This window comes from Kogia breviceps, chromosome 11 (genome assembly GCF_026419965.1).
Source record: "Kogia breviceps isolate mKogBre1 chromosome 11, mKogBre1 haplotype 1, whole genome shotgun sequence".
In the NCBI taxonomy this organism is placed as follows: Eukaryota; Metazoa; Chordata; class Mammalia; order Artiodactyla; family Physeteridae; genus Kogia; species Kogia breviceps.
In genome coordinates this window covers 87,979,280-88,004,227 of record NC_081320.1, presented here as the reverse complement: position 1 = coordinate 88,004,227, position 24,948 = coordinate 87,979,280, and the positions used below count along the sequence as shown (strand labels likewise).

General features: G+C 46.4%; 1 protein-coding gene across 1 annotated transcript in view; it reads right to left on the bottom strand.

The window, feature by feature from the left end:
• The window catches only part of APOB (apolipoprotein B), a 39,994-nt gene extending 30,537 nt beyond the window's left edge, over positions 1-9,457 (bottom strand). Inside the window, exons 1-8 of the mRNA XM_059079137.2 lie at positions 9,385-9,457; positions 9,038-9,076; positions 7,615-7,730; positions 6,357-6,502; positions 4,175-4,328; positions 3,171-3,326; positions 2,371-2,495; positions 1,303-1,388 (exon numbers count right to left, since the gene is read on the bottom strand). Coding sequence (XP_058935120.1) covers positions 1,303-1,388; positions 2,371-2,495; positions 3,171-3,326; positions 4,175-4,328; positions 6,357-6,502; positions 7,615-7,730; positions 9,038-9,076; positions 9,385-9,457 — 895 coding nt within the window. The remainder of the gene's footprint in view (positions 1-1,302; positions 1,389-2,370; positions 2,496-3,170; positions 3,327-4,174; positions 4,329-6,356; positions 6,503-7,614; positions 7,731-9,037; positions 9,077-9,384) is intronic.
• Between the last annotated feature and the right edge of the window lie 15,491 nt (positions 9,458-24,948).

Below are 24,948 nucleotides of genomic sequence, written 5' to 3'. Positions count from 1 at the left end.
TCTGTGCTAGGGGTCTGACTTCAGTGTTTTCAATGACTCATCACACTCTCCCTGAGGGTAGTACTATTCCTCAATTTAAAGATAAGGGGGGACTTCCCTGGTGGCGCAGTGGTTAAGAATCCACCTGCCCATGCAGGGGACAGGAGTTTGAGCCCTGGTCCGGGAAGATCCCATGTGCCACGGAGCAACTAAGCCCGTATGCCACAACTACTGAAGCCCGTGCGCCTAGAGCCCACGAGCCACAACTACTGAGCCCGCGTGCTGCAGCTACTGAAGCCCACGCGCCTAGAGCCCGAGCTCCACAACAAGAGAAGCAGCCACCTCAATGAGAAGGCCGCGCACTGCAATGAAGACCCAATGCAGCCAAAAATAAATAAATAGAATAAATAAACTTATAAAAAATAAAAAAATAAAGATAAGGGAACTAAGACCCAGAAGCGAGCCACTCACCTTGCCCAAGACCTTTCTGGGTGTGAGAGACAAAGCTGGAACTGAATCCAGGCTTTTGTGACTCTGCTATCGGATAACCTTTCTGCCTAAAAGACCTGGTGAGGAGGCACTGCTGCTGATGTGGCAACAGTTGAAGCTGACTCACTGCTGCTCACCCACCTTTTCTTCCAGCGGGATCTAATGGCGGTTTGTGGGGGAGGGGAAGACATTTTTGTGTCCCCTCCATCAACCTGCTCTCACCTGTGCCAGGGAGGCAGGTGAATCAGCACGGAAACACGGTGCAGTGGAAGGAGTCCACTTAGATTAGAGTAGACCTGGAGGCCTGTTTTTCACCACCTCTAATAGTCTGTGACTGTGAACACATCACTAAGCCTCTCTCTGGGTCCCTTTCCCCTCTGGTGGGTATAAAAGCACACGTTGCTACCACCTGACATCACAGGTTGCTGAGAACAACGAGGTAAGACATACGACAGCTTCACATACAAGACACGTGCAGGGCTGGGGTTGGACTAGAGGTCTCTATAGTTCCTTTCAGCTCTAAAGACTGATCCCTGACCCTGAGGGTCTCTCTCACTTGCCCCACCCTGTCCAGGCCCCAGGCCTTATCATGGGGTGTATGGGGTTGTCAGATCTACCAAAGGTTGACTTAGGAAACCAGTTTCCTACTTACAAAAACTCAGGTACCTTTGGGGAATGTGCTTTCTCAGTAGAATGGCCCACAGCCAGAACACTAGAGCCCATGACCTCATCACCAGCAGACATTTCATCGGGCCCAGCAAGGAGCTAAGCCATGGCTGGTACGTCGTGGGCAGATTTCCCAGCCCTGGCAACCAGGTACACATAAAGTCTTACCTTCATCAAAGAAGCGGCTGTTGATCTTAGGTGTGTCTTCAAGTTTCAAAGTCTGTGTCACCTGTGCCATCATCCCATACGTATTCCTGGTAACAGAGGGGGCACATCACGTCATCAATGGCCAGCTCCCCAGACCATTCTGTTCTTTTCATGTTGACTGTTTCCCCCACCTCTGCTTCTACCCAAATTCTGCTCACCTTTCAACCCATAGTTATAGCCAAGTGTCCTTCACAGGTGTAGAGAACACACAGATAGATACCAAGGTGGGAGGAACTGGGAGATTGGGACTGACATATGTACACGATTGATACTATGTATAAAACAGATAACTAATGAGAACCTGCTGTATAGCCCAGGGAACTCTACTCAGTGCCCTGTGGTGACCTCAATGGAAAGGAAATCCCAAAAAGAGGGGACATATGTATACGCATAGCTGATTCACTTTGCTGTACAGCAGAAACTAACACAACATTGTAAAGCAACTATACTCCAATTAAAAAAATAAGGCCAACTGTCCTTGATCCCCCTGGTGAACAGTACCACCTTCTTCTGGTCATGCTGGCTGTCCTTCCACCAGAAGGACATACGTACCTTACACCCTCCACCATTCTGGAGCGCCCAGAGGAAGTGGACAAACATTGTCCTCTGAAATTCCTTTGCACCTCCCACAGCGCAGTGCCAAGACTATCGCAGTTACTCAATATACATTAGTTGACTGACCAGTTTTCAGAATGGATTTGGATACACAAGTCTCTATGCCAACTTCCAAATCTTCTGCAAAGCCTTTATAACCGGGGCAGGCTGTAATGATGCCCAGTTTTTCCTGCTCTATAGCCCTTGAAGTCTGGGTCTCAGCTATTTTTGTTGGTTCCAAATCGTTCTGCATGCCTAAGACTTTCCTACCAAATTGCCTGTTAGCTGGAGACGGGAGGACAGGGACGGCCTCTGCTTTGTACCGCTTCACAACCCCCTCCCAGGCACAGCCTAGCTTGCAAGAGGGCACCTGAGTAGCATTCAGCTCCTACTGGCCCCATAAATCATGCATCAAGGCTGCAGAGGGTGACCTACTTATAGGAGAAAGGCAGGAACAGGTGTTGCTCCTTGCAGATGGCTTCTGACACGTGCTTCCTCTTAGGGTCCACGGTGTACTGGCAGGACTGGCTGCTGCCAATCAGCGTTGACAAGGGGCGGGCCTGTGAATGAGATCAGGAGAGAAGCATTTTCATCAGTCCCTGGGGCTTGAACCTGAGTCTTCTGCCATAGGTATTTACCTTCAGGGAAGAAGGTGGGGGGAATGGGGGTTCTGTACCACTAGATAAATGCAGTTAGAGAAGAGAGCTTGGTACTTGACTTTTTTTTTTTTTTTTTTTTTTTTTGCGATACGCGGGCCTCTCACTGTCATGGCCTCTCCCGTTGCGGAGCACAGGCTCCGGACGCGCAGGCGCAGCGGCCATGGCTCACGGGCCCAGCCGCTCCGCGGCATGTGGGATCCTCCCGGACCGGGGCACGAACCCGTGTCCCCTGCATCGGCAGGCGGACTCTCGACCACTGCGCCACCAGGGAAGCCCCGGTACTTGACATTTTGACAAGGGGATGCAACAACTCGGCAGACCCAAAGCTGAGTCAAGCTATAGACTCTTCTTATTCTACCCCAGGACCTATGATCCTGCACAAAGTATACATAACCTGGTATCCTACGCACGCCTGTCCGGCCCGCCAAACATAAACACTTCACAGCTGCTACTGCTCCTTATGTTTTCTTTGCCTAGAAGTTTTTCTCTGAGATCCCTTATAGCTCTAACATTCCATCGTTTTAATAATAAAGAGGCTGCTGCCAGTGTGAACAGCAATGCTGGTGTGAAACTCACCATGCCTTTGATCAAAGCAAGGGGGCTGACGCCCGTGCTAATGGGCTGGAAGTGATCACAGTTCTCCAGGTTTCTTTCAATGGATATTTCTGTTGCCACATTTCCCTTCCTTGTTTTAACGGTAACGTCACTGGAGCAGTTTCCATACACGGTGTCCTATGGGAGCAAAGGATACAATTGGTGTATTCAACGTGGGGAAACATCCTTAGGTTCTTGGGGTGGGGCTGGGAAAGGAGCCAGGCAGAAAAGGCAGATGCAACGTGGCTTTGGGAGAAAGCTTCATCCTCTTTGACAGAGCGTGGGCATTGCTGGTTCCAAGGGCGGCCAGAGCTGGAGTGAGAAAACCACTTACGGGTGATCCTGGTTCTGAGGAATACCTGCCTGCCCTCCTAGGACCTAGCCAGTGCTTGTTTTATATTCTGTGCTCGCAGAGCATTTTCTCTACTGTTCATTTATGGCTCGTATTCCAATCTGCCTTGTGTTACATGTGTCTTGGTTCTCGCCCCAGGTCCTGAGAACTCCCTGAGGCTTCTGCAGGACGCAGCTGTGAGTTTCCACGAGTAGCGCAGTATGGAACTCAGAACATAGTAAGGGCTCAAAAGTGTTCGTGGGACTGAAGTAAACTGAATTCTCTCTCCGATCAAAACCTGAAATTCTTAAAAGAGGCTGGCAAGTAGATTCAATTATTCTCTGTGTTTAAAACACACAGAGGCTATACCTTGTGGAAACAGAACAAAATCAAACAAAGGAGTAGGCTGGTTGGGACTCCCCCAGAAACTGCTATAAAACTAGACCCAACCTGCTCAGGCTGCATGGGCTGAGCCCTCAGAGAGCCCAGAGGCTGGGGTGAGCCCTGGGCACTGTGCTTCACACCAATATCGGGCCTCCCGTGTCACTAGCCATGCAGCTGAGTCAACGATCCACCTGATGTATAAGTGGGACCTGGCTCCAATATGTGAAGATGCGTTCAAAGGGCCACTGTTATCAGCTTTCTGAATTCTCACCAGAAATAACACTTGTTTAGCCTCTTCTGTATCCGGGGGAAGCAGGAGGGCAGAAATGATGCCCCTCTTGATGTTCAGGATGTGTTTAGGCTCCTCTTTCTCTGGGTAAAGTAAAACTTTCTTCCCTCCAGGAACAGCCAGCCTGAGATCGTACCTGTCCCAGAGAGAGTGTGGTCACTGAGTGTCCTTTCTCCACCGTGGGCCTGATGGACATCAGCTGGGTGGCTTTGTAGCCTCCTTTTTACTTAGTTGCTTTTTACATTTTTTCGTCATACATATCAACACATATATATATATTTTTTCAAGAGCATACAAATATGTGTATGTTTTTGGTATTCTTTCATTTCTTTTCCTTTTTTGCTCGGCTCACTCATCCTCTCTCTCTTTTCTACCCACGTCAGGGCTCTGTGGCCACACTTCCCTACACAGCAACCTATGGGCATCCTATCTGTATCTCCACACTCAGTCGATCCTGTATAGCAGCGTGGGAGTGAAAACATATGCATACTTGTCTTTATCTTGCTTTTGTCACTTAATTATACTCCAGGAAAATCCTTCTGAGTCATTTGGTAGCGCTCTAACAGATTCTTTTTAAAAAGTTGTATAACATTCCATTCTATGGTTATATATACTTTATTCATAGTCCCCTGTTTGATGGCATTCACTTTCTCTTCCTGGATTTTTTAGGTTTTTTTTGGCCACACGAACAACACTGAAATAAACATTTTTAGTAATCTATTGTCACACATTACTACTTTTCTATTCATGGGCTAGAGTCCCAGCATTTGAAATTGCTGTGTGAAATGCTACAAGTATTTTAAATTATAGTAGATACTGACTAACGGCACTCATTCTCACCAGCAGTGCACGAGGGTACACTTTTCCTCATAGGCTTGTTAGCAGCAAGTGCTATAGCTGTTTTCAGTTTCTGTAGTCTTATGGGTATAAAGTGATAAATATCTCGTTGTTACATTAATTGCATTTCCTGACCACTGGCAAATTGGAGCTTCTTTCCATACATTTGTTGGACATTCATTCACTCTTTTATATGATCTCAGGCTATGTCTAAAGCCTGGGTCAACTCTGATCTAAGGGACCTTTCTTTGGGGACTTCCTTAGGGGGTTTCACACGGCCTGGCAGCACCTGCTCTAGTTAAGTCAGAATAAAGAAAAGAAGACCAGGCATGTTTCCCACAGCTGTCCATCCTCTCAGAAAATTCCAGACACTGATGCAGGCTCACAGGAAAGCCTTGAGGTGGCCAAAAGCAGGAGTCCTTTTTTTGCAGGAGGGTAAGGACCAGAAAGGAACTATGACTCCCTTCTGTCACTGCACCCCACTCCCTCAGATGCATCTAAGTCTTGGGTAAAATAAGATGTATTGGTAAGAGACAGAAGCATCAAGGCCTATTCTGGCTTCCGAGTCTAATGTTTAACAAACTGAAAGAAGGGCACGGGGTGGGGGGAGTTTCCGATGTTACCAAATCAACAAATCCATGACTGTCCGTATTTGCACACACTCAGGACACTACAAACTGTGATCTGGAGGTGAGGCAGGGACGATGTTCAAACAATCGAACAACCAGTACAACGTGAACACTCATCAGTCAGAAGGGATGCTAGTCATAAACAACAGGAATGGCCTGGTCAGTGTGCACTGGCGAAGTGCCTGCCCTGGAGGGAGACCAGCTCAGGCCTCAGCTCTCCCTGGACCCCTTGAAGCTGGTGTCCTCTGCGGAGCAGGCCCTGCACTGCCATGTTTGACCACAGCAGGTCCTGCCGGGACCCTGTCTGAAGACTATGAGGCGTAGTCTTGTTTCATTCTTTAAACGTGAATTCACTTGTTTAAACAAACCATCTCAGCTTTACTGTCTCAAGGAGTTTTAAAGCGTGAGATCTTTTAGAACCACATTTAAATGATAATTAGGGGAACTTCAGTAGGGGAGGGTAAATACTGCTTCCCTCTTTGGGATTGTTGTGAAAACTCAGCAATTCCCTGATCCATGGTGAATAGAGAATACCAATGCTTATACTCACATACATGCCCAACATAAACACACACATTCATGCCTCGGTGGACACACACACACACACACACACACACACACACACACACACGCTCACACACAACACGTGCAGTGGTACTCAGAACTCAGAAAGTTAAACGCACAGGCCCGCGTCTTACTTGGACATGGCGGCAGCAAACTCCTCTGTGTTCTTGGCCGTCTTCAGCAAGGCCTTGCCCTCAGGGTTGAAGCCATGCACCTCTTTCAGGGTGCAGTGGCTCGTCTTCAGGATGAAGTTGCAGAGTTGGGGGACCTCCAGCTCAACCTGACAACAGAGGGTAACAGCACATTAAGACTCTCCATCAAGAACACAAGATTCCCCCCTCAGCCCAGGGCTTTCTGGCCTTTTCCATGTCCTCGGGTACCATGCTTCTGAAGTTTTCCCCTATGCTTGCAAAGGATGGTATCTTTTTATTGGTTCTAAATGTACTCCCTTTAAAGACGTACAACTGGCTAGAAGAAAGGCAGCCTAGGAGTGAGGGTTTGGAAGAAAACCAGGAGGCAGGAGGACGGCTATCATTGCTTTCAACAGCAAATGTTTCCTTAATGTAAATAGAAAAACCAAACATCCAAGACCAGTGTACCTATCAGGGCCTATTCAGAGCTTTGCATGCAGCTGTAGTTTAAACAGATCCCTAGTTGTTACCCAGCACTGTTTTAAAGAACTTTCTGCAGTGCTGGAAATGTTCTATATTCTCACTATACAATATGGCAGCTGCTAGGTATGGGTGCCTATTGGGCATGTTGAAATGTGGCTAGTGTGACTAAGAATCTGAATTTTTACTTCCATTCAATTTAAACAGCCACACGTGGCTAATGGTTATCTTATCTGATGGCGCAGATGCTGGGACCCTAGAAAGAAGAGGGTGGCCCAGCCTGACTTCTCTTTCCCACACGAACCCCAATAGTGGCCCTTAGATCTGTTCCACAGGAACATGGATGGGAGTACAGTCTCAACAATAAGTAAAGTTTTATTTGAGAACAAATTGCACTTAAAATTTTTCTTTTTTCCGTTTTGTCTTTAGTAGCAGAGACTATTTGACTTAGATGATAAAAACCGCACTCCAGAATGCTTTCCTGGGGTGCTCACCTCCCTCGGCTCACCCGCTGGACATCTCTCAACATATTAAATCTTCTGGTCTGCAATCCTGATAGTCTAGATCACATATTCTAATTACATCTTGGAAGCTAATGGGAAAATAAACCTGGTGGGTAACATTTATTTTCTGTGGCAGACAACTTCTCAGCAAAGTGGCTGACTTTCAAAGTGAGGGCCAGTCCAGCACTTGGAGATTACGACAAGTCCTGGCACAAGCTACTAGTTTGCTCAGCCCTTGGCTCCAGGGTCCTCCAGTGGCCCTCCATCTCCCCTCATACCTTGCAGTTGATCTTGGTGGAGCTTCTTGAATCAGCAGTCCCGGGGACTCCACTGGAACTCTCAGCCTCATAGTTGTATACATATTTCCTGAGGTGCTTGAATCGCATTGCATCTTCTGCAATGAGGAGAAATAAGTCAGCTACATAGCAGAAATAACTTGCCCGAGGACAGTCAATCCTGGGCAGAGAGGGATAGTGGCAAAGATAATAAAAAATGGTAATTAAACTCAAATTATTTTTAACTGATTTTGCCTTATACTTAATTTTCCTTTATAGATTTAGCTTCAAACTCAAATTATTTTTAACTGATTTTGCCTTATACTTAATTTTCCTTTATAGATTTAGCTTCTGCATTATGATTTTGCTGAGGCTAATATTTAAATTAGCTGGTAATCCTTGAATATATAATCTAAGGAACAAGGCAGGGAGTGTCAAGTAACGAGGCTCAGAAAGTCTATAGGAAAGACTCCCTGGAAAATTAAGAGTTGACAACTTAAAGCAAATATCTCTCATTGCCTTTTCAGCTTGAAAATACCATAATTCTGTGGCTCTTGTTTGATTCTACCAAACATCTGAGGCTAAGTTCATTAAGCGTTAACGGTATCCGACTGATTTAAGAAACCCTCAAGGGCTTCCCTGGTGGCGCAGTGGTTGAGAATCCGCCTGCCGATGCAGGGGACACGGGTTCGTGCCCCGGTCCAGGAGGATCCCACATGCCGCGAAGCGGCTGGGCCCGTGAGCCGTGGCCGCTGAGCCTGCGCGTCCAGAGCCTGTGCTCCGCAACGAGAGAGGCCACAACAGTGAGAGGCCCGCGTACCTCAAAAAAAAAAAAAAACAAAACAAAACCAAGAAGAAATTTCCGGAGGTTTCCACAGGGCGTGATAGGCATTTTCTGAACAATTTGAGGAAAAAGAACATTTGGGTCATGAGTCCAGATGCAGTGATGCCAAATGCCCACGAGATGGCAGTGCTGCTCCATCAGAGGGCAGCCTCCGGCTCTTGGGAGAACACAGGGTACCACTGCAAGGCCAGCTCCTTTGATCCCTAGGGGTCAGGTAAATACAAAGGCGTGGGCATCTGGATTTCTGCACAAAGGTTAAAGTCAGCATTTCCTCACCTTCCTGCGCTTCAAATTAATGATTAGCCCCTGACAAACAGGACAGATGTCTCTTTAAAGTGTCTATGGACCAACAGTTGACGGTCCCTTCCCCGCCCTACTCCCAGGCTGAACTTTTAGGACAGATGGGAAGGGTGGGTAGAAGAAAGCGGAGACCCCTTGGAGGGGGTCAGAGGCTCAAGGAACTGGCTTCTTGGGCTCCGATCAGGGTACGCCAATCACAGCATCACAGCACTTAAGTGGCCTGAGGTGCAGGGGGATGGGTGGCGGGGGGGTCTTTCCTTGCCCCAGCGGGAAATGCCTTACTTGGACAGCTCGGGCTGACATCTTCCAGCACGGTGTCTCCTGTAAGAAAGGGAGAACGACTGTGGGTGTTCCCGTTCTTCCAGATGGGTCCTAGCGTCTGCCGGGGTCGACAACTGCAGAAGGCTTTCAGTGTCTTGGAGGGAAGCAGGTTTTGAAGAACCCAATCCCCAGCCCCTCCCATTACCTGAGTCTGGAGGAGCCACCCAGCTGTTCCTGTGCCCCTGGCCCCCGCCCCTGTGGCCGTCCTCCCTCTGACCCAGGCCCAAGCTGCCCCAGTCCCCGCTCGTGGCCTGGCTTCCGCCCCCCACTCCGACCTGGCGCCCCAGCGGCCGGGGAGCCTCACTCACTGGCCCGGGCGCTGGCGGTGATCATTAGCAGCAGCAGCAGCAGCGGCAGCAGCGCAGGCCTCGGGGGGCCCATGGCCGACCTGGGCGGCGGCTCCCTCCCGCCCGTTGGCTGGGCCTGGCCTCCGCGCTGCTCGCTGGCTCCTTAGGGACAGGCGCCCACAGGTAGCAGCTCCGCACCCGCACCCGCTCCGCACTCGCACCCGCGGAGGGAATGCGGGGCCGGCGCCCGGGCCCGATTTATACGAGGCCGCCCGCGCAGGGCTGCCGCCGAAAGCGCGCCGGGCGAATTGCAAAAGGTCCAAAGGCCAGCGTCCCGGACCTGTTTGCTTTTCCGCACCAGGCCCGGCTCTGAGCCCCGAGGAGGGGCCGGCGAGAGGGCTCAACCTGGACTCAGCCTGGGCCACTGGGGCCTTTCCTCTCTAGCCTGTCCTGTCCCCGGGGTCTCAGGACCCCGGGCCAGTGGGCTCAGCACCCGAAACGCCTACCCTCAGCTAGGGGTGCCTCCGGGATATGACCAAGCGCAGGAACCAAACTCGCCCCTGCTCTCTGCGCCTTGCAACCACTGGGGAGCCAGCCCTTCCCAGCGTCTTGCTGGAGACATTTTCCTACCCCTTCCTTCCCCCTTTAGTGCACTCTGAGTTTGCATGGGGGCCTGTAACCCAGATCAGTACCTGTGGCTCTGGGTCACCTGCCCTGGATTCAGCCCATCTGGAGGGAGCAGACAGCGAGGGGAAGGAGGAAGGTCTGGTGAGGGACTGACCCCCACTCGACCCGAGGGACCACGTTTCAGTCAAAGCAGAAATCCAGCAGCCTAAATCTTCTAGAAACCCCAGTAAGGTGGGGCCTTTGGAAAAGACCAGCCTCCCCCCGTCTTCCCCCCAGCGGACCAATTTCTTCTTCAGAAATTGAGGAGAGGAGGCTTTTCCCTACGTGAACTGCTTTGGGTTTCCTCACGGATGGGGGAGGCCAGCGAGGAGAAGTAGAGTAGTGGGTGGATGCATAATGTTCATCCTAAACATCCCGGAAACGTCTCCCTCCATGAATCCTTACCTTCTTTTCTAGGTACTGTCCATTTCCCACAGGAAACTTTTGCCAAGGCGCAGTATAGATATTTCGGCAACACTGACTTACTGACCCAGAAGCGATTATAAAGGGTGAATGATGGGTGCTTGTGATGCGATGGACAAATGTCTGGGACTGGCCATGTCCCACGAGGCACCTCCAATCTGGCTGGGGAGACAAAGTGTGTAGACGGGAAACTGCTGGTGAGCCAGGAAGGTAGGCTGAAAGCAATGCTAAACTGTGTGGGGTATAACTGCTGGAGGAGAGCAAAGGGAGGAGTGGGAGAGGGGGGCCCTGGAGCAATGAAGAGGGGCTATGGACTGATGGGGACATGAAGCACCGGAGGCAGAGGTCAGTATTTGTTGTTACAATTTGTAATTTACGAGATGTATCCAGATGTAACAAACTACTTGTGACCTCATTTAAATCTTCTGCGACTTCACTCTCCTAAGCCTCTGTTTAGCCTTCCCTAAAACCGGATTAAAAATAGCAACCTTCCTCATAGGAATTTTTGTGAGAAGTGAAACAATTATGTAAATCATTGCATTGATAGCATGATGCCTGGCAAAAAAGACAATGAATGATAAATTATCATTTATTATGTGTGTGTGTTCGAGTGGAAGTATATTTAGAGGGTAGCTATTGAGGTAGCTAACCACAACTGCTACAGAGACAGAGATGAACAGAACAAAACCAGGAAATCGCGTTAGGGAAAGAGAGCAGAAACAAGACAGGGCGTCCTTGAGGGCTGCGCACAGGGGAGACAGAACATCCATTTGTCTCTGATGATTCCTAACTTTTCTGGGGATGTGAAATCACTGTCCCTTCTGGGGGTGAATGGAGGCCTTCCTACAGCAAGCAGACCAGTGACTCTAGCAGAGACACGTTCTGATATCACAAAGATTAATCTCAGCTCGTGGCTATGACTTAACAGTTCGTGAATGCAAAGTCCCATAAGGTGAACCATCGGTCTGAGTTATCACAAAGCTCTGTGTGCCCATTAGAAAGTCACCTGATTAGTGGAATTTCAAGGAATTAGATAATGCCGAGTATTCCAGTCAACAGCCTCTAGAAGTGAAACTATGCATTCTGGTTCTCTGCAGGTGACCAGAAGGGTCCTGGTCAAGTTCAGGGACCTATGGAAACTATTCAAAGCCCCTCAGCAGCCCAACATCCTGAGTTAGTGTAGTTCATCTACTGAAATAGGTGTTCAGTATATATTTGCCGAATGCAAACGAATCTACGCCGTTCAGTTATACCCCACGGCTTCCAGGATATTTATGTACAGTGACCATGATGCGAAATCAATCTTTACAGTGACATAAAACAAGGAAATACAATCTGATGCAAATTATCCCCAGCTATACTGTTCAAATAACTCATCTGGCAACTAGGGACCAGTACTGCCAATGACTAATTAGCCTACCTCTTTTCTGCCTATGACAGCATTATAATTGCAAATGATGCCCAGAAGCCGGAAAGTAAACTTCAAGAATGGTGGATGGAGCCATGCCCGGTGCGGTCTGTGCATGCTAATAACAAGTGCACACACGCATATATCACAAACACATACACAAATGGTAAATGTCAAGGAAAAAACCGTGCGTTGAGGTGAGTGGTTCCACTGCAGGACGGGGGGGTGGGCCCAGTGTCAACCAGATGAAGACATTACTGATGGATGATTAACCTCCAGTGAGGAAGCAGAAAGAAACTTTCCTCCTTGGCTATTCTGCTATCCAAGAGATAAGGTCAGGACGTTGAGCAGCGGTTCCTACCGGGGAGAAAAGTCCGAAGTCAGCACGGTTCAGCATGCAGTCAGGTTGTGTGTGGGTGCAGCTGTCACTTCCTTGACCATGAAGGTCTCACCCCCCGACCCTGCCAGGGCCGGCCCCAGCCCCACCTCCTTCGAGGAGCCTTTCTCCGGCTCCAGTCCAGTAAGACCTCACGGCGTCTGACCCTGGTCTCTCATCAGTCAGTTTCTTCACAGGGCAAGTGATCCTGAAGGGCCTTCGTACAGACCTGCTGTGGCCCTGAACTTATATTTGTCTCTGGTGACATTATCTAACTTTTCACGTGTTTACATGCTCTCCTGCCAACCGGAGAGAGAAGCTTGGAGGATGAGAACTGCGCCTCATTTTCACCTTTCTATTCCTCTTCCCTCTCCCTCACCAGCACCCCGCGCTAGGCAAGGCAGATGGTAGCAGAGGAGTAGACGCTGTGATTATCACGAGATGGTCCTTGTGAGACAGGTTTCTTTCATACCTGCAACTCAGTTTTACTCTCAGGTGCTGCTGCATATGCTTATATCTTAATACATAAGTGATGCATGGTGAATCTGAATCAGCACGAGAGAGGCAGGATCTCGGAGCCGGGGTCACGGGACAGTCTCAGACTCTGAGTATGGTCCCTCGCCTGTGTGACGAGTGGACAGGACTAGGTGACCTTTTAAACCCATGGCAGGTCTGACTACTTTGATTCTGTGAAGACTTTGGAACTTAAAGAAAACAGCACACAAGTTATCCTGTGCTCGGACCTCCCTATGATGAGGAGCTGTGGCTAAGGATTTGGAATCATTGAGCAGGATGGATTTCTAGAAGGCCACCTACCTCAAAGACCCGCACTCATAATACCGTGCAAGAAATATAACCCTTCAGCCACCTTAAACAGATTTCCAAATAAAGAGAGGTCATGCCCTCCTGGGGATACTGGGGACCCTCGGGAAGTTCTTCCTTATGTCTAACTTTAGGCTTCATCCTTGCCTTGCCTTCCTTAGGTATACCTTAGCTTTTCCTTTGAAAGACTTTTTGCTGGTTTTGGTCAGCTGCTCCTCGCTGATTTTTTTTTTTTTTTTTTTTTTTCTAAGTTTTCTTTGTCTTCTCACGGACTAAGGCTCAGAATGCACTAGCCTCGAAGGGCTGACTGGTGCTGAGGACACACAGGCGGCTGGCTAGCTAGACAAGCCTTGCTGTCCCCACGTGACTGCTGATTCTCTTCAGGTACTTAGGGAACCTCTGAGCACTTTGTCTTCTGAGAGCTTACAGGTGAGAAGAAGGGCCTGAGCTAATAAAAAAATGAAAAGATAAAGCGTCCAGAGTGGGGTCTGCACAGCCAGACTTCAGTGGTCCAATGCGGGTCTCAGAGGTCCTGGAGGAGGTGGGACTTGAGTGGATCTTGGGTGGGTGACGGGCAGGATTTGGGTAACTGGACTGGGTGGCACCACTGAAAGGGCAACGGCAGGGAGCTGACACCGTTTGACAGGCCTGATGGTCTGTAACCCAGCCAGCCAGCTGAGTCCATGGAGAAGGCTGCGGAAAAGCAGGATGGGGCCCAGCAGGGAGCACACTTTGCTGTGCTTAGGACAGAGAGCTTGCTGGCTAATTCAGTCTTTGATTTAACTGTGAGTTACTGTGTAAACTGCACATTAGACATTTGGCATTAAATATGGAACATATGGCATTGAAACTCTAGCTAGTATAGAAGGCTATGATTATTGGGCCGGATTCTCCTTGTCCAGAGCTGTGAAGGGAAATGGAGGAACAAGAGATTCCCAGAGTGTCAGACAAACAGAAGGTCTTTTAAAAAATAATTAATTGGCTGCATTGGGTCTTTGTTGCCGCACAAGGGCTTTCTCGGTAGCTTTTCTTGCTGCGGAGAATGAGCTCTAGAGCACAGCCTCAGTAGTTGTGGTGCACGGGCTTAGCTTAGTTGCTCCGCGGCATGTGGGATCTTCCCGGACCAGGGATCGAACCCATATCCCCTGCATTGGCAGGCGGATTCTCAACCACTGTGCTACCAGGGAAGTCCCATACTGAAGGTCTGAGAGGCAGACTCTAGACAATATTCTTACTTTATAGACAGAGAAACTGAGGTCTCGACAGCCTGAGGTTATTTTTTGTTCTTGTTGTTTTTCCCAAACAAGGGCAAATGTAGGGCAAGAACTTGGGTCCCCTAGTTTATAATTTAGAATATTCATTATATTCCAATTGCACTAAATCTATGTTGACTACATAAAATTGCTTGAAGATTGCTTTACTGAAAATGAATCTTTGATATCAATGTATTTCCTTATAATCTATTGCTCATTAATGGGCTTCCCTGGTGGCGCAGTGGTTGAGAGTCCGCCTGCCAATGCAGGGGACACGGGTTCGTGCCCCGGTCCGGGAAGATCCCACATGCCGCGGAGCGGCTGGGCCCGTGAGCCATGGCCGCTGAGCCTGCGCGTCTGGAGCCTGTGCTCCGCAACGGGAGAGGCCATAGCAGTGAGAGGCCTGCGTACCGCAAAAAAAAAAAAAAAAAAAAAAAGTGAAAAACTTAATTGATTTTTTTGTGGGTTTGTATTCAGAATAAACATTGTTATGTTACTAATTACATAGAATCACAGAGATTCAGGGTTTCAAAGGGCCATTAAAGTCACTGCATCCAACTCATCTCCTAATACGGGGATCTCATCAGACTGAGAATAGCTGGGCACCCATTAGCACGCTGCCTAAATGGTGGAATTTTGTGAAATTACACGATGCTCTAGTCAGCATAGCAATTAAAAGTCCCTAAAAGGGACATTCCTCCAGCCTGTTTATCTGCAGAGGACCAGATGGATCCTGTGTATGGACAGCAATGCCTTGTGGTCATATCTCAGGTTTATTCTATTTCTGTCCTCTGTCCAGGTCAGACCATCCATCACAGTGAAAGCTGAGAAAGGTGCCAGTTTGGGGATGGAAGTTTCTGATACTGTCTTTATCTGTATTTTGAAGTCAAGAGCAAATAACTGCCAGATTGGCTGATGTTATTCTCACCTGTACATCCTTTCTTTCCTGTTAGCATGGGGGGAGGAGTCAGGCCATCCCCAGAACCCAATCTGGTTTGGTATCTTGGCATTTGAAGCAGGAAGTGGGTAGAAACGTGCTGTTTAGTATCTCTGTCTTCTTTTTAATAGTGGCACTTAGCTTTTATTAGTTATTAAAAAAAATAATGGCCACCTTCAGCTGTTTTGAGATCTACCTTGGAAAAGGACTTCTTTTTTTATCAGCTTTCTTGAGATAAAATTCATACCATAAGATACACCCATTTCAAGTATACAATTCAATGTGTTTTCGTGTATTCAGAGAATTGTACAGCCATTACCACAACCGATTTTTAGAAAAATTTTAACACCTCAAAATGAAATCCTGTGCCAATTAGCCAGCATCCCCTAAATTCCCCATTCCCTCATCCCTAGGCAGCCACAAATTGCCTATTCTAGACATTTCATATAATGGGATCATACAATGTATGGTCTTTCGTGACAGGTTTTTTTGTTACCTAGCATAACATTTTCAAGGGTCACCCAGGCTGTGGCATTTCATTCTTTTTTATTGCCAAATAATATTCCATTGTTTGGATTTACCAGTTTATTTGTCTGTTCATCAACTGATGGACATTTGTGTTGCTTCCACTTAGTGGCTATTATGAATAATGCTGCTATGAACATTTGTGTACAAGTTTTTGTGTGGACATATGTTTTCATTTCTCCTAAGTATATGCCCTAAGAGTGAAATTGCTGGGTCATATGGTAATTCTGTGTTTAATCATCTGAGGAACAGCCAGACTTTTCCAAAGTGCCTGCACCATTTTACGTTCCCATCAGTAGTGCAATCTCTCTGTATCCTGGCCAACACTTGTTATTGTATGTTTTTTTGATTACAGCCATCCTAGTGGGTGTGAAGCAGTATCTCACTGTGGTTTTGATCGGCACTTCCACGGTGGCTAGGATATCGAGCATATTTTTGTGCTCTGATTGGAAATTTGTATATCTCCTTTGGAGAAATGTCTATTCAAATCCTTTGGGTTTTAAACTTTTTAATTGAGTTATTTTGACTTTTTATTATTAAGTTGTAAGAGTTCTTTACATATTCTAGATACAAGCCTTTTATTCGATATAGGATTTGCAAATATTTTCTCTCATTCTGTGGGTTGTCTTTTCACTTTTTTGATGATGCCCTTTGAAGTACATTTTAAATGTTTTTCCTCATTATTTATTTATTTTTAACATCTCTATTGGGGTATAATTGCTTTACAATGGTGTGTTAGTTTCTGCTTTGTAACTAAGTGAATCAGCTATACCATATACATATGTCCCCACATCTCCTTTGATAAAGTCTGCTTGGTTTATTTATTTCTGTTACGTGTTCTTTTGGTGTCAAATCTAAGAAACACTGCCTGAAACAAGGTCAAGAAAATTTACTTCTATATTTTCTTCAAGGAGGTTTATAGTATTAGGTGCTATATTTATGTCTCTGATCTATTTAGAATTACATTTTGTATATAGAAGTTACCTTCTAAGCCTTGCTTTTGGAAATTTCTAGGCTCTGTGAGCCTGTACCTGACTCTGAGTAACCTCTCCCACCTCTCTGCTAACAGGGCGTGACCTGTTCCTGGCGAGGATGGTATCAGTCCTCTTGCTCAATGAGCGGATCAGCCCGTTATTGGGTGCTGCTCCCTCCCTGGTGCTTTCCAGGCAGTGACCAGTCACCAGTGACTGAGAGCCACAGTCACCGAGGAGACAGGCCCTGAGCCCTTGTCTTCTCAGAAGGAAAAATGATGCTTTTGGTCTCTGAAGCTAAAATCCCAAGCTCCTTTTCAAGTCCATGATCCTCTGATAACCACGCTTCCTTTTTCCTTCAGAAAGTGTACAGTGGTTAGAGAAATGAGGCTTTTCTGCACCCCAAACAGCTCACATGTTTTACAAGGAAATACACAGGACTAGAAACAAACAAACAGATAAATACATAAAATAAAGTGACATCAAATACATTGGAATGGTTGCTTTGGGGAGGAAGGGGAGAAGATCAGGAGTTGGAGGGTGGGGATGGGGAGTTAGGATGGAAAATAAACAAATAAACCAACAACCTGAGACAGGGGCCCTTGCAGACCTGTAACAGTATGACAGATGCTGAGGAGGGGGGACAGTCATGTCTCCTCCTGAGTGGTAACAGAACAACAGTCCTATTATTATAAATGTCAGAAAACATTAACACTTATCAAGAACTCAACATGTACTAATCATTGTTACAGTTAACTTCCATAAATTATCTGATTTCATATTCAAAAGATAAAACCTGCAAAATAGGTATTTGTAACCCTCGTTCCTACAAATAAGGAAGCAAGGGCTAAAGTCTACGCAAGTTATGCAATGTCTTCCTTGTGATCCCTAGAAGAGGCAACTATGAATGTATAAGAGGATCAAATGAGCAACATGAGGTTCATCTCGGTGACCCCGGGCACATATACTTAAGTTGCCCTTTATCGGGGGAAATAAGCTAGTGTCTTATTAACAAGAGCTGCAAGTGCATGTTGCTTTGAGGTTTGTTAAAGGCTTTGGTATCCATTATTTCTTTTCATCTTTCTAATAACCCCGTGAGTTTTACATTAGATATCACAGGTGAGGAACCTGAGGCTCCCTGGAGTTAAATGACTTTCTGGGATCACCTAGCATGTAACTAGCTGAGCTAGAACTCAAAATCAGGTGTTCTGATTTCATATCCCAAGGAGTTCATACTCCACCATCCTGAATCTTAATGAGGGGATTAGGGAGCCCAGGACTTTTTATGGAATTTGGTAGAGAGATAAGGCATGGGGGTTCTGAGCCTTAACTGGCTCCCAGAGAGGACACTCAGGCAACGTAGAAATACTGAGGCAAACCACTGCCAGAGAAGGAGATGGGGCTTGGTGGCATTTCCGAGGGGCTGCCTTTGATAACATCCTGATTTGTGATGAAATGTACTTAGGGAAGAAGCAAAGATGTGGTGAAACACCTGTGGTCACTGCTCCTTGGATGTGTTGATGTAAGTACTGTTTCTTGCAATTTTCCCCTTCCAAATGGCTTCATGCATTTTTACTAAGTAGGTAAACAAGAAGCTGGCTCAGACACCTCAGTTCTTTTTCCATACTTATCTTGCACGTAATGGCCTTGCACGATGATTCCTATGGATGAACACTCTGGAATGTGAGACACTGTTATCACATCCAGAAAATATCTCTGAGAATGAGTCAGTATGAAACGATATGTCTGTCTTCTTATTCCGGACCAGCTCTTGGGGACTGGAGCCCCTGGCAGGACACTGGCTGACAGCGTTCTCTATCACTGGCTGACCCACAGGCAAAGCTAAAGGCCATCTATGTAACTTCATTTGCACAAGTCCAATAGAAAATGGAAAACTGAGGCAATTAATTCAAATCAATATATTCCTCTAGACTCTTACACCTTTTTTACCTGGACTTCTTAGTTGAATACGGTGATGGATGTCTGAATTATCCAGATAACTACTTCATCCTGACTTCATTAATAACAGAACTGTGTCTCCTTGTTAGAGGGCAGAGGAGCCATGTGCACCCTTACTGCTCACAGAAGCCAGAACCTCCCTGAAAGGAGGGAGGTGCAGGGGTGGAAGAGTCAGATGCTGCAAGCAGCGTCCAAGGCCACCCCACGGGTGAGCACACCACCACCATCAGGGCGCGCAGCAGCTGCCCTGCCTTCAGCGCTCTAACACCGCCTGAAACCCTCCCAGGGCGGCGGGAGAGGAAGCAGCGCCGGCTGTGACCCCCTCTCCTCGCTTTGCTCCTGCTGTCTTCGGCTGCCACTCTCCCTCCCTGAGCTCGCTCTCCTGCCCTGGTCGCCAAACCTCAGCCCTAATCTCCATTTCCTCTATTAACCTTGTCTATCCTATTCCTCCTCTTCTTTCACGCATGCTTTATCATTGCCACCATTTTTGTACCTCATTATCTCTGAACTGATTTATACTTTGAGTTACTTTATGGACTGAGATGCTGGCATGTAAGTGAATATGCTGTAATGACTCCCAATATAGCCTGTGTGTTAGTTTGCTTGGGCTACCGTAACAAAGTACCACAGACTGGGTGACTTAAAACAACAGAAATGGGACATCCCTGGTGGCGCAGTGGTTAAGAATCCGCCTGCCAATGCAGGGGACACGGGTTCGAGCCCTGGTCTGGGAAGATCCCACATGCCGTGGAGCAACTAAGCCCGTGCACCACGACTACTGAGCCTGAGCTCTAGAGCCCTTGAGCCACAACTACTGAGCCCACGTGCCACAACTACTGAAGCCCGAGCGCCTAGAGCCCATGCTCCGCAGCAAGAGAAGCCACAGCAATGAGAAGCTGCACACTGCAACGAAGAGTAGCCCCCGCTCACTACAACTAGAGAAAGCCGGCGTGCAGCAACAAAGACCCAACACAGCCAAAAGTAAATAATAAATTAAAAAAAAAAAAAAAACCCGAAATTAATTTTCTCACAACTCTGGAGGCTAGAAGTCCAAGATCAAGGTGTTGGCAAGGTTGGTTTCTTTTGAGGCCTCTCTCCTTGGCTTGTGGACAGCCACCTCCTCTTCCCTTTGTCTCCACATGGTTTTCCCTCTGTGCCTGTCTGTGTCCTAATTTCCTCTTCTTATTTATAAGGACACCAGTCCTAGTGGATTAGGGTTTACCCTAATGGTCTCATTTTACTTAATAACCCCTTGAAGAGCCCTATCTCCAAATACAGTCATGTTCTGAGATACTGGAAGTTAGGACTTCAAAGTATGCTCTAGTCTGCTCAGATTGTTGTAGCAAAATACCATAGACTGAGGGGCTTAAACAATAGAAATTAATTTTCTCACAGTCTGGAAGCTGGGAAGTCTGAGATCAGAGTGCCCGCATGGTCAGGTTCTGGTGAGGGCTTTCTTCCTGGATTGCAGCTGGCTACCTACTCCCTGTGTCCTCACATGGCAGGGGAGTGGGAGTAGGAGGTGGCGGGGGGCAGAAAGAGAAAAACAGCGAGAGCTAGAGCGAGAGTGAAAGAGAGAAGGGGGTAGCTCTTTGGTGACTCTTCGTATAAGGGAACTAATCCCATCATGAAGGCCCTACCTTCATGACCTTGTCTAAACCTAATTACCTCCAAAAGCCCTATTTCCAAATCCTATCACAACGGGGATTAGGGCTTCAACATACGAATTTGGAGGGAACACAGTTCTGTTCATAGCAACATATCAATTTTGGGGGGATACACTTGAGTCCATAATAGTCTGAATGGGTTCTGTAAACCGAAGTACATGACTTCCTTACAACTGACAGTGATATGGACTCCCCTTGTGATTCCTGAGAAGGACTCTGGAAAGCTTCAAGAAGACCCTGTTAGCTGACTAGCTGACTAGGGACTATGGCCCGCGTGGTCTTGGAACTGCCTCACTGAGTTAATGGCTTCCTCGGAGTCCCGAGATGGTTTTTGGCCATGTGATTACTGCAGTACAAGGATATCGCTGGATAATAATGCCTCTAGAACATACCTCTGGGCAGCCAGGAAATCCTGTGGTAATTCCAAGGGTAGGACAAATCCAGAAAACAATTGGTCTGGGAAATGTAGACAGCCTATCAACAGCAGCAAAATAACTCAGAAGGAGAGTAATAAAGCTTATTGACTTTCGTTCTTTAGGGGCTATTTTTCTCCTAGCAGAATAAACTCATCTCTAGGGATTAAAGACAGACTCCCAGAGAACTATGGAGTCCCTTGTAGCTGTGGGCCAGCAATCCCCTTAGCTCAGGAGCAGTGCAGCCAGCGACCTTGGTCTGATTCGGTAGGGCAGATGAATGCTTTAACACTGTGAATGCTTTGGGTGGAGAACGGAGAAATAAAAGCGTCTCTTGCAAGGAAAAAATAGGCGCAAAAATCTACAAATTAGAAAAGACTCATTTACATGAAATACCAGGCTTCTCAAAAAACTGCTGGAAGAAATATTTATGAGATTTTTAAAGTGACACCATTAACATCAACCAGCCTGTGAAGAAAGGCACAGTAATAGCATATTTGGTTAACATGACAAAAATAAGGCAAAAATAACATTATATTATTTAGTTGAGTAGCTTGACTGAACCCAAAGGAAATTTGATTTCCTTATGGTCAGAGAATATACTCTGCATGATTTCAATTATTTTAAATTTGTTGAGGTTTGTTTATGTCCCAGAATATGGTCTGTATCGGTGAATGTTTCAATGATCATTTGAAAAAATGTGTATTCTACTGAGTTGGCTGTAGTTTTCTATAAATGTTAATTAGATCCTGTTGGTTGATGAGTTCTTCTATATTCTTGCTGATTTTGTTTATTGGTTCTATGAGCTGCTGAGAGTGGGGTGTTGAAGTACCTGAATATAAATGAAGCTGGGACTCAAAAACAGAAAGGATAAGGCTTCCTCCTATCAGTCAGTCAGTAAATCAATTAATCAGCAAAACAGCATTTATTGATTATTTTCAGCACTCTCAATCCTATACTGGGTGGTGAAAGAAAGAAGATATGGATCTAGTTAAGAAAACTGGGTATTTACGTCATGTATGAAATCAGTTTGTATGGGCTCATGATGACATGCTGAAATATTTGTAACTTGCCTTTATAAAGATCTTTATGTGTTCAATTAATTCATCCGGTTAGCCAGACTTTGTTCTAGATAACCAACAACAAGGAAGCTGGGCTTCCCAGGTTGGATGATCTACTGAGCAACTTTTTCTTGTAGAACAAGCTGATTCCAGCAGACCCAGAAACCCACCATTTTTTTTCAGAGCTGGGGACCTGATGCTTCCTTTGCTCATGTATCTCTTCTTTTTAGGAAGTGCATTAGCAGAATGGTTAAGTGCACACATTCTGAACCCAGAGGTCTGGGCTTACACTACAGCTCTGTCACTTATGGGTTATGTGATTGGGGGCATGTTATTTAATCTCTTATGCCTCTGTTTCCTTATCTGTAAAAAGGGGATCATAATACATAACAGACTGTCCCTACCTGATAAGGTTTTACGATTATTAAATGAGTTAATACCGATAAGGTACTGGGCACAGTTCTTGTGCATGGTAAATAGTCCATAAATATCAGTTACTGTCATCAGTCTGTCAATATATCCTTTCACATTCAGTTCCCTTTCTTCTCCCAAATGTCTGTGATCTACTGACGTGCACACATAACGTCTACTTCAGATATTTTCCCAAGATGAATAAAAAGTTTTTCTGATAGTTTACACTCTTATAGAGGAAGTAAGACCTACAAGAACAGCCAGACTATAAGACCAAATATTATTGCCCTAGAAGAGGTGCAGCAGCTGGTGGGGTCACAGGAAATGGTTAAGGGAGATAAAGTGCTACGATGTAAGACCCAAATCTTTGAGGAATTTTGCAATAAGTTCCTTTGGATGCCAGCTGAATGGCCAGCTGACTTTTTTGTGATATTTATGTTTTACTAAATATGTCCATGGTATTTTCTTTATCAGGTGGGATTTATCTTTTCATTTGAAGTAGCAACACTTAACTTCTCATTTTGTAAAATGAGTTTTAGCTTCTTATTTGGTATCTTTGCACTTTTAGTGGAGATTCTCAGAAATCTGGAAACTCTCAAATTATTTTTGGGTAGGCAGTTCCTTCATCTAGCTTTAACATTTACGGAAAACAACTAATTCTTTTCCCACACAATTTGTGAAAATATCATCATAAGTATCATTATAAAGTTTGTAACACAATTAAATTATCCACGGTTAGGCTGAAAGTTGAGTTGCCTTAGAATCTTCTGAACAGGGTGGGAGTGGATGGGCTGCCCAGGTCTCTGGTCTCCAGTCAGGGGTGGAAAGTAAACTCTCTCACTGAAGTCTGATAAGGGATATTCTTATGTTGCAGAATTCAGAATTGGGATTCGTAATTTTGTGACTTGTTACGTAGAGAGATATTCTCCAAAGTTTTAGTTTCATGAAAGGTTAATACTAGAGGATAAAATGCCTCTAACTCTCCACTAATCTAATCGGTTGTTCGAAAGCTGCTTAAGGCTGTGACTCTCCCAGATACAGCCATGAAGGAAAAAAGAAAAGAAAAACGGACTTTCAGACTTTGCCCAAGTCTCTGAGTCTCTAAGGATCTTCTTACCTCAACCCCAAATCACAGGAGCTTAACTAAAGAATCTTATTCTATGGTCATTTATACCCTCTACTCTCATCCTCTGTAATTTTAATTAATTAATTAATTATTTTTGCAGTTTGCGGGCCTCTCACTGTTGTGGCCTCTCCCGTGGCGGAGCACAGGCTCTGGACATGCAGGCTCAGCAGTCATGGCTCACGGGCCCAGCCGCTCTGCGGCATGTGGGATCTTCCCGGACCGGGGCACGAACCCATGTCCCCTGCATCGGCAGGGAGACTCTCAACCGCTGCGCCACCAGGGAAGCCCTACGTTAATTATATTTTGAAAGCCACTACCTTTTCAAACCCAGGCTAATACATCATTTAAAAAACGTCCATTACAGGGACTCATTTCAACCTACATATATGCTTTTTGACATGCATTTGTTGACTGCCAAGGCTTTGGTAAGATAGGCTAAAGGTTCTAGACTCCCTACAAAACAGAGAAGATTCAGTGAGGGATTTTACATATAGATATGGATCCAGCAGAAACAAGAACGTTTAAAGAATGAACAGGGAGGGCTTCCCCGGTGGCGCAGTGGTTGAGAATCCGCCTGCCGATGCAGGGGATACGGGTTCGTGCCCCGGTCCGGGAAGATCCCACATGCCGCGGAGCGGCTGGGCCCGTGAGCCATGGCCGCTGAGCCTGCGCATCCGGAGCCTGTGCCCCGCAACGGGAGAGGCCACAACAGTGAGAGGCCCGCATACCACAAAAAAAAAAAAAAAAAAAAAAAAAAAAGAATGAACAGGGAAAAAGAAACTGAAAAAAGAGCTCAGAGGAGTAACAAGAGACACAGAAGAGAGCAGTGGTGCCTGCGCCTGCCTGCTCACAGCCTACGCAGGTGCATGTGGGCACTGCAGGCTCGTGTGCGGGCTCTGCTTCATCGGGCCCCGCGCTCATGTGACCTGCCGAGGAGGCACCTCATCCCCACTAGTCGATCAAGTTAGAAGTGGGTCTTGCTGTCCTGGTTCCACTGCACCCCTGGAACCCATGCCCTAAGCTACACCTCTGTGTCGGAGCAGCAGTGTAGCACAGTGGGTAAGCATGTGGCTTTCAAGGCTAGCTTGCCCAGTTTGAACCATACTCTGGCACTTTATCACTTGTACGACCTTAAACAAGTCACTTGAGTTTCTTATGCTTTGGTTTCCTTACTATGAAAGTGGCGATAACCACAGCCCTACCTTGTAAGGTTGCTGTTGTTATAAGGATTAAATGTATTAATATAGGTAAACAGCATCTGACAAAAGTAGGCAGCAGTATGATACAAATATTAGCTTTATATATTGTTACCATTATTATGTGTGCCCAAACCACGGTTTGCACGGGACCTCCACTTACTGAAGACTACACAGCGGGTACCCTGCCTGGCCCTTGCCAGGTCCTCTTCTGTTGCCCTCTCTGTTGCTTCAACCAGGATGGAATTTCTCTGGAAATAAAATACTAGCACCTATTAAAACACTAGCATCTAACTATTAGTTTGAACCATGTATGACATGCCATTTTTGTAGGTCACAAATAACCGAACATTGAAAATTTCATATGGTTT